This window comes from Puccinia triticina, chromosome 14A, assembly GCF_026914185.1.
Source record: "Puccinia triticina chromosome 14A, complete sequence".
Classification (NCBI taxonomy): Eukaryota; Fungi; Basidiomycota; class Pucciniomycetes; order Pucciniales; family Pucciniaceae; genus Puccinia; species Puccinia triticina.
The window spans coordinates 2,152,056-2,162,100 of record NC_070571.1 but is presented as its reverse complement, the minus strand read 5'-3'; the positions used below and the strand labels follow the sequence as shown (position 1 = coordinate 2,162,100).

Here is a 10,045-nt window from a genome sequence, read left to right as displayed (position 1 = left end):
CACGCATTTTCCACGGGAGGGTGGAGACGACGGGGGGAGCAGTGAAATCCACGTGGGTTTCACGGAGCCGGTGATCCCGTTGTCTCCACAAACGCGCGGGCCAGGAAGCACCCCCGCCGTGTAGCTGTAGCCCTTTAGCCCCTGCACGTCTTCGCGCAAGGGGCTTCGGCTTTCCTATCTCCTAGCCCGAAACGGGTCGGAGACGGAGGGTATGCCGTGATGTCGCGTACAGGGCGCCACTGTGGGCCTCTGTCCCATCAACTTGTAGTTCTGCTACACGGGGCACACATCAAAAAGAGCGTTCCGGGGACGCACCGGCACAACTGCCTCGGCGGTGAAGTGATACATGTATACATAAAACCTCCCCGATCCCGGCTCAGTCGGCGATGTAACACGTATTACGATGATTCATTGGTTCCAGAAGACACGGTGACCTGTCCAATACGAATCGGTTTCTTACGTTGAGTCGCGCGGCCCCTTCCCACCTCAGTATGCTAGCTGTCCAAGACGGATTAGTCTTACATCGAGTCATCTAGCCCGTTCCTATCTCGGTATCAAATTCAATGCCCCTTGAAACTTTGCCAGGCGTTCACTCATGGACCATCGAATACGGATCCTGACGTCAAGAGTAGAAGCATTTCGCCCGTGAAAGTCTGTATTCATCCCCTGGAGCGCGAGCTATACCTCACATACACATGAATCACAACGAAGTCCCATGGTCCCGCGAAACCGGTTCTCCCCCCTGCTCGAGATATCCCGATCTATCCCGACTCATGGCCACAATACCCAGGGGACAACGCAATGTCCACCCGAGCATAAAATGCCGAGGTTTCGGGCTGTTGTCCTTCGCCCCATCGACAACCGCACATCGGATCGCCCTCGTTGCCTTGACGCGTTCACCATCTTGAAAAACAATAACCGGCCACTCACAGTCATATTCCTACCTTCACAATATCAAAAGTCAGTCACATCATGTCTATTCCTTTATTATTCGCATTCCGGTCTCTGACAAGATCTGTTTCTATTTCAGATGAAAGCGTCCCGAGGGTTCACCCACCTCCTCTCACTTTTCGTATTAGTGGCTGGAGTCTACTCTCAAGCTGACGAATTCATTACGCTTCACGACCTGCGTTGGACCCTGCCGCACCCGAACCCAGACATCGCGCGGCCACCCATCCAACCGAGTCAACACGCCATTAGAGTGGTCCCAGGAGGTCCGAAAGGCTACGAAGTCTATGTCAGCAATCCGTCAACCGAAAAGACGAAGGTCGTTTTCCAAATTAACGGTGGACCTCTATTGTGGGAAGAGGCTGTCGATGTAAAGCCCACCCGCCCCGGCCGCGGTTTGTGCAAAGTCACGGACCTCCCCTCGATCCCGACGTCATTACATGTTTATTGGGGATTATCTCAAGCTGGCGAATTCGATCCGCTTCACGACCTCCGTTGGACCCCCCGGAACCCAGACACCGCGCGGCCACCCATCCAACCGGGGGAACACGCCATTAGAGTGCTCCTAGGAGGTCCGAAAGGCTGCGAAGTCTATGTCAGCAATCCGTCAATTGAAAAGAGGAAGGTTATTCTCGCAATTGACGGTTCCCCTCCATTGTGGCAAGAGGCTGTCAATGTAGACCCCACCATCCTCGGCCGCGGTTTGTGCAAAGTCGCGGACTTAGAATGGATCCCGAGGTCATTACATGTTTATTGGGCATTATAGTAACAGGCGCCTCGAGCTCAAGTTCATAGTGTCTCACGTATATACCCCTCTGCGCAAGCAACCCCGGAATAGATTTCCCTCGTCTTTGTTCTGGGCCGTCGGTTACACATACACTCTGTCTTTGCATGATCTTGTCCAGAATCCGATCACAGCTTTTTTTCCTTGCACATAGTTAATAATTATTCTACTCGCCAAATACATACCCAGTCAAATATTGCTCATTGCTCAGCCTCTAATTCCACTCATTCCCGAATGGCACTTGTTCCCCAATTTCGCTCATTCTCATATTTCATTCATTCACTCAATAACCCTACTCTGGTTTGAAATACAATAAATCCTAGCTCTCTACTAAAACCCTTCCCAAACAGAGCTTGTCCCACTAAGTCATGTGAGAATACACACCTAGGTGAACGGCAGCGATCTCATAAATTGAGAAAGCTGCTGGGAGCTAATTTAGCTGCGGCAACTGGTGAACAAAGCAAACCACTTGCGCAGTCCAAAAAACAGCGCCGCAGGGGTCGTGAAACTGACAAATCAATTTGATGCATGCAGGTCCGACTTCAGCAAGCCGCAATATCAGACTCGCGGAAATTCTTGGTCCTCAGTCACTAAGAGAACAAACACAGCCAACACCAAAGGTGAGCGACTGATGAGTGAACTCAAAGTGATCAGATGAGAGCTAATGCCTTATTGTTTCTTCCTTAGACAAAGTTGAAGAAGAAAAGACAACTGAAACCAACTCCCCTGAAAGAGAAGGAGAAGACCTTGGTGAGTAAAAAATTCCAAGCTAGGAAAAAATGAACAAGAGGCTAACAAGGAGTAATAAGCAGATAACATCACATTACTCCTCCACCGTTTCACCCAAGCCAACACAGACGGACCACAAGGGCCAAAAGCTCAAAGAGCGTAAAACCTGCAGTGATTCTCCGAAGAAGATAGCTGAGAACAAAGGCTGATGAGAAACATCAACATGCAGAACAATCAGATCCAATCTGCAGAACCGCTTTCATCAGCTTGTCCAATCTTATCAATAAACTAGAGCGGCCAGCCGCCTGCTCTTAGGTAACTTACCCCAGAAGAATTATGCTTAATAATTACTTCACAACATTTCTATTAGTCTTAGTTCTCATGTCTAATGGAACACAACTCTTAGTCATCTGGATTCTTTCAAGTCATACATATTTGGATGTACTTCGCGCACTGCAAAAAACTTGTTGCGCACTGTGGGGGTTGTCCACTCAACGTCCCGGCCACAGTGCACGGAAGCTCAAAACTTGTCGCGCACTGCAGCTCAAGCACTGTCCAAAAAAAGAATTCCTTTTGCCACCTGTTAGAAAGGGTCTTCATTGACCCTCAGGATTATTTCTGTCCAAATCAGATCAGCAAATAAGAGATGAAAAAAGGTTCTACAAAAACAAAAAACAAAAAAAGCACCCCCAAACCCGGGACCCCGTCCCCCTACCCCTGTCCTTTCGTTCTTCACCCAGGCAAAGCCCCCCGAGACACTTAACCTTGAGTACATACTAAGTTCAGGTCCAACAACATCCAACACAGGAAGCACTAACATCCAACACGCGAAGCACTTCAAGCAAGCCCTCATGGATTCAACAGAGTCGAAGGCAAAGCTCTTGATCCAAGTGAGTTCCACTCTCAATGGCACTTGCCAGATGTTTTGGTATGTTTTTCTTCTCTATCATTGTAATGTATACACAGATTTGGCATTCTTTGATTTGAACTAAGAAGTGCTTTTTTTGACCTACAGAAGGTTGTTCTGCCTTGTCCATCTGCATCAAGTCCACCTAGCAATGAATATCTCAATCAGTTATTTCTACGCAAAATTTAAGAACAATTCCAGAAACTGACCACATCTGAGAAGCCAAACTACATCAAAGATTTTACTTGCTTACTCAACCAATCACATTTGCTGACTCCACTCAAAGAGCCTGTCAAACAGCCGCACAAAGGACGACCAAAGGGGGCGCTAAACAAATCAAAACCAACCTTGGAATGCTCAACTAAGAGAGATCCTTCTGCCTGGGAGTATCAACTACCCAAGAAGAAAGTCAGCCGGCCTAAAAAGTTTGAAGGGAGCAAGGAAGCCCCAAAGAGAAAGCGGTGACGACCTCGCAAGACAGCTGCTAAACCTGCGTGTACATGTCGTAAAAAGAAAGCAAAGATAGCCTCTGACACTGAAAGCAAAGTTTTGGATGAATCGGATGATGACTTGGAACAATTTTTGGATGAATCAGCAACCCTTCCTTGTGATCCTGTGGCTATAGTGACAGTGAGTCTCAACATATGTATCACGTTGGTCATGTGACTAGAGCAACTAATCACAATCAATGACATTATCACAGAGGTCTGGGCAAGTTGTTCAAAGGATGTCTGGAAGAGTTGCCAAAAAAAAAGCTGAAGATAGCTTGAAACACTTGAACAACAATCAATCCGACCGCATGGATATAGATGAAGCCAACCTCATCAATGCAGATGAAGTTGCAGATCAAAATGATACAGATTCCACCAAATCCAAATCCAAATCCAAAAGCAAAGAAGTTGAACAACCTTATCAGTGGATCAGATTTAACCAGGTATGGGTTTACACTGTTTTGATATCATCAGTCCACAACCTGATGTTATTTCATTTGTTTCAGGCTCATCCTCAGTACCACTCGGTGTCTGCCGGATTAAGACATTCAATTTCAATGATTCACGATGTTCCCGGTGATGGACATTGCGGGTTCCATTCGGCTGCTGTTAGTATGGGCCTAAACAAGAACAAAGACTGGAAAGAAGTCCAAAAGGCCATGGTCGATGCAATTGACACAATCAAGGTATACAAAGACACAAAGTACCTATCAACAGTGTCTGATTTGATTCCTTCTGATTGATTGCAATCAAATCTGAATTACTTCAGGCCTTCTGCAAAGCAGACCCATTGGATTAACTTTCCATGACACAGTGATCTTCTGGCAGAAGCATTTCAAAAACCCGTGATTTATGCTTTGTTTATGCTTAGTCATGTTTCTTCCATTTGGTGTTTTTTGTTCTGCTACTTGAGACGTAAAAATGCCACTAGGCCACCATTTCTTGTATTTTAAACACATCTGAGCTGCCATGAATGCCATGAGGCTTCACAAATATTCTCTAGGGAATTTAAGCGCTGTAAATGAATTAGAACATCTGGTTTCATTTGGTTGTACGCAAACTACTAAGCATAGTGAAATAAGACAAATTCTTAGCCACTTGTGTGCATACAACTCATTAAAGAGCCTGATAATTGTTTTAGGACATGCTGTTTAAGTCCCTGGGCCTTGGGTACATGCTTTTCTGGTGGGTGCAGTGGTTTTTTGGGCGTTATTTTGCTTATTTTTTTGGGGGGGGGGGGGGGGGGGTGAAGGGGTCATTGGATCTCTTTGATATTTTTTAGGGGTCCTCTGAGAACCCAGACTATCAATTGGTGAAGAAACAAATCATAAAAAGTGACTCTTTCTTTTGGGGGTTTGTACAGTGTGCAAAGCGTTTTGAGCTTCCGCGCACTGTGGCCGGGACTTTGAGTAGACAAGCCCCACAGTGCGCAAAGTACATCCGTACATATTTGTCTTGCTCATTTCACTTGGCCAGGCCAATGACTACTCACCTAGGTCTGGTGCTCTAAGCCATGCTAAGGCTGTGACCCAAACTGGCACCTTGTGGTCTGACCCCGGGGAATAGGGTTTGGGATGGCCATCTTGAGAACCCCCAAGCCCCAGAGTATGGAACAACTGCAGACAGGGGGGGGGGGGGGGGGGGCACAATGTCAAGAATTTTTTGTACTAACGATTTTTCACTCTAATGACCATGTTACTATCTACAAGGTAATTAAATCAGGAGTAAAGTTGGTAAAAAAGCTAGAATTGATCATCAAAAGTTTGGTACCTATTCTTGAGGTACAAAATGTGCTTGATACTACTTGGCTTGAGGGAAAATCACTGCCACAATACAATTTTTCAGCCTTTGGAAAAAGCTCATTTGGAGGCAGCACTGGTAGCCGGAATTGAATAGTACTGGCAAGCCATTTTTGAAAGGATAAAGCAGGCCATTTTGACAACTGATCATCCAATATTTGAGGGATTTGACCCCTTCCGGTTCAGCATCCTCTTTCAAGTAGCGTGCTATTTCAGTTTTGATGCCCTCAACAGGTGTGCTTGGATGATACAAAGCAGCAGAAAAGAAACTCAATCTTTCAGGAACGCAGGAACTAGGGGCCTGGCTTTGCCTGTTTGCTTCCTTTTCACAAAATCAGAATTTTTCTTCAAATACTTGTGCAGCCATGTGAAAGGTTTTGAGTATGTCATTGACTGAGAGATGGTGCACTACTGGTGCAGCTGGATATCACTGCCAGCATAATTTGCTGGGTTGAGGTTATCCCATTTAAACTAGGATGAACTCAACCAATTTAAACTTGGTTGATCTCAACTGATGAAAGATAAATCCAAGGTACCCCCCTTGGGTTTATATTTCATTGGATGAGATCAACCCATTTTAAATTGGTTGAGTGCATCCCAGTTAAACTGGGATGACTTCATCCCAGCCAAATATGCTGGCAGTGTATCATGTGAATGCTTTGGGGAATGTCAGGGTGATATCAGCTGGCCCTGAAAGCTTAGACGTTGTGGTGGACAGCTTGGTACATGTGTCATAATCAGGTTTTTATTGCACGCTACACGCCTGAGGACATCAAGGCTCAAGACATCCGGACCTCAAGATCCCAGCTCACTAAACATCAAGATTCACCAGGAAAAAAAAGTAGTCAGTTGATGACAACTGAAATAACACAGCTCTGGTTTCAGCTCCAAAGCTACTCCATCTGCTTGTGCAGGGCTGGCTGGCATACAGCTCAGTGCCCATTTTAATTTTTGGCACAGCCAAACAAGCACTGCGGTAAAAACTCAGTTGGTGCAGCTCAGTGCTCACCGTGGCACAGCTTGCCATTGTACATACTATGTACATACTTTACATTCTCTCTCTAGATGGCTTCTCCCAATGGCCTGCCATAGCGAGTACATAGCAAATACACACTCTCCTTTGATGGCCCCCCGTCTAGACTTTGGATCATGTCTCTCAATGACCGGTTGTCTATGAGAGCCTTGCCTGCTTGCCAAGAAGGATAACTCTTGGCGAGCAGGTATACAAACACCTGACCGCCGAGCCTGCTCACCGAGAGCCCCTCGGCGGGTAGGTGCATGTTTACCTGCTCGCCAAGAGAAATCCTCGGCGAGCAGGCATACAGATCCCACCTCGCCGAGAGCCTCTCGGCGAGCAGGTATACATTCACCTGCCCGCCGAACCTGCTCACCGAGAGCCCCTCGGCGGGCAGGTGCATGTATACCTGCTCGCCAAGAAAAATCTTTGGCGACCAGGCATACAGATCCTACCTTGCTGAGAGCCTCTTGGTGAACAGGTATACATACACCTTCCCGCCGAGGGGCTCTTGGCGAGCAGGTATACATACACCTGCCCGCCGAGGAGCTCTCAGCGAGCAGGTATACTTGCACCTGCTTGCCGAGGGGCTCTTGGCGAGCAGGCTTGGCGGGCAGGCATGCACTTGCCCGCCAAGGGGCTCTCGGTGAGCAGGCTCGGCGGGCAGGTGTATGTATACCTGCTCGGCGAGGTGGAATCTGCTTTGTGACACATGGCTGTTGGAACTTGAGCGCACTCTGCTGCGCATCTTGCAAGCTCATTTGTATCACTAAATCAAACTTATCTGGACCGCGTCTATACACACTTGCTCATCTCCAAGGCCATGTTTTGGTCATTGATCTCAACCTAAATCCTCTTCCCCACGATTTCTATTATCAATCAATCAACACTTCGCCCAAACTATCCTGACTCAGATCTAGTCTTCCGTTGACAACATCGCCAATACTCCTTGCTTGCGACCTCAAGCTCCGCGAAGCCTTAACGTGGACAGCCATACTGGCTTCCAACTTGGTGAGAAATGCACCTCTGCATTTCCAATCTCTCGTCAACATGGCTCCTCCAATCCTCAATGCTAACTTCTCTTTCTTTCTCAGTTTCCTGTCCTAGATCAAGTCCTTAATATTCCCATTCCTTCTCTATAAAGATTTTTACCTATACTCCTAGGGTTTGTTTCTTTTTTCTCTTCAACTTCTCCTCAATCCTCTCGTTGACTAACCTATTCACAGCATCCTCACAGTTTATCACTATCTTATTGTCTTACATTTGTTGTTGTCCTCATCTTTATAGCCTCTATTTTCTCAGGGTTGGTTTCTTTCTTCTTTATATTGTTTATCCATTGTTCTTACATATTTTCTTCTTCAGTTCTGGTTCTGGTTTATAGTAATAAAAAGTCTAGGTTCTTTACGATTAACAGTCGAACAATTGGACTCAGCACATGTCCACCAACAACAAAGAATCAGTCAAACCACCTCTCACCTTGACTTCAACCAACAAGAACCAGTCACCTGTGGCAATGTCTGTCCCTATCAATCGAATGGACAGAGTAATTCCCTCAGTACTGAAAACCATCATTGAAGGGATTCCGTTACTCAACTTGGACAACTTTAATTTCTGGAGAATACGTGTCATCAACTTCCTGGACCTATTTAAACTAAAGAAGGCTCTCACTACTGAAGATGACAAGCTGAATTCTGATGGAAAAGATTTCTTCAAGGCAATAATTGTGGCTAAACTCAAATCTACCGTACAAGCTAATGTGGTCAACTCGTCAAATGAAGATTGTGCTAAGAAGACCTGGAAGTCCATTGTCAAGTTCTTTGCATCTACTCAAACATCAAACAAAGCACATGTTTTCCAATCTTTCCTTTGAGCTCCATACACTTCAGACAACATTTCTGGCTTTATCACTTCAATGAAGACTTATCAATCCCAACTTATTCAAGTTGGCTGGGAATTCACTGATGACGCCATAGGTCACATGGTGATCCACAAGTTCCCCATCAACATGAAGGACATCGTCAATCAAATTACGCACTCAGATAAGGAACCTACTCTGGACGTTGTCATCCGCCATCTTTGAATTCATCAAAATAATCTTGAATCTCAAGATTTGTCAAATGCTGGTAGTTGGTCTAATCCAATCACTCTGTTCACCAATGACTCGAAAAAATGTCAAAAGAAATTTCACAACATGGCTGCCAATCACTTAAAAGAGAACTGCTGGTATCTGTACCCAAAAAAGAGAACCAAGTACTTTGAGAAGAAAGCCGCTGCTTCAGAATCAAAACAAGAATCATTGGTCAGTTCATTTCACTCTTCAATTTCAAGCACGCCAAATCAATTTATTCTTGACTTGGGTTCATCCGCTCACATGACTTCCGATTTGCAATTGTTTCACACCCTAGAACTCAAAGAACTAGGATGCGTACAAACTAGTTCCTCACATGATTGACTAGAGATAAAAGGGATTAGATCAATTTGACTCAAGAATCAACATGGTGAAATCATTCTGAATAATGTTCTGTATATCCCTGATATCATTGTAAATCTGCTGTCTGCTAGATGTCTCATTCTCAATAGAGATGGCAAACAGGTACCTGTCTGATTTCAATGAAACCGCTTCTTGAGTGCTTGTGATCAAATAAATTCAATATGTAACACTTCTATGAGATGAAGAACTACTTGAACTTGAGTAGGACACTCAGCTAACTGCATGGTAAGGCACACATACAAGGCCAGATGGCAAATAGCCCACAGGTACCTCCTGGCAGGTACCTGTGAGCTATTTGCCATCTGCACTTGTATGTGTGCCTTACCATGCAGTTAGCTGAGTGTCCTACTCAAGTTCAAGTAGTTAAGATTTCATTATTCTTCTTAATAAAAACTTGTTTGAAATCCTAAAGAACAACAAAATTGTGATGACAGGCAATTACATTGGCAACTTGCCATGCCTTCAATTTGAGAATCTTGAGCACTCAAGCCACCTATCAGCAGCAGAGCTCTTGCACAAATAACTTGGTCACCTGAGCTATCATTGGCTGAGGAAGAAACTTGGTATCCCTCTCAAAATCCTGAAGACATGCAAATCTTGTGCAGTTTTGAAAATAACCAAAGCTTCTTTCAAATCAACTCACAAACCGGCCGCTAGACCATTTGAAGAGATTCATCTCAACTTGATTGGACCAATCTGGCCATCCTCATTTGAAGGGCACAAATGTATCCTCACAGTTGTTGATAGCTGCACCCAATTCTGTGCAGCAATTCCTATGAAACACAAGAGCAATACTCCAACCACTCATTCTTTCCTTCTGGATTTTGAAGCCAAGAGATTTGGATTCCATCCATAAATCCTTCACTCAGATTGAGGTTCCA

At 45.3% G+C, this 10,045-nt stretch overlaps 1 protein-coding gene across 1 annotated transcript; it reads left to right on the top strand.

The window, feature by feature from the left end:
- Positions 1-1,030: 1,030 nt before the first annotated feature.
- On the top strand, positions 1,031-1,714 carry PtA15_14A196 (uncharacterized protein; the record flags this gene model as incomplete). Its single annotated transcript, XM_053162887.1, has 1 exon — positions 1,031-1,714. The coding sequence occupies one exon, from the start codon at positions 1,031-1,033 to the stop codon at positions 1,712-1,714; it is 684 nt and encodes a 227-aa protein (XP_053026869.1).
- Positions 1,715-10,045: the final 8,331 nt, after the last annotated feature.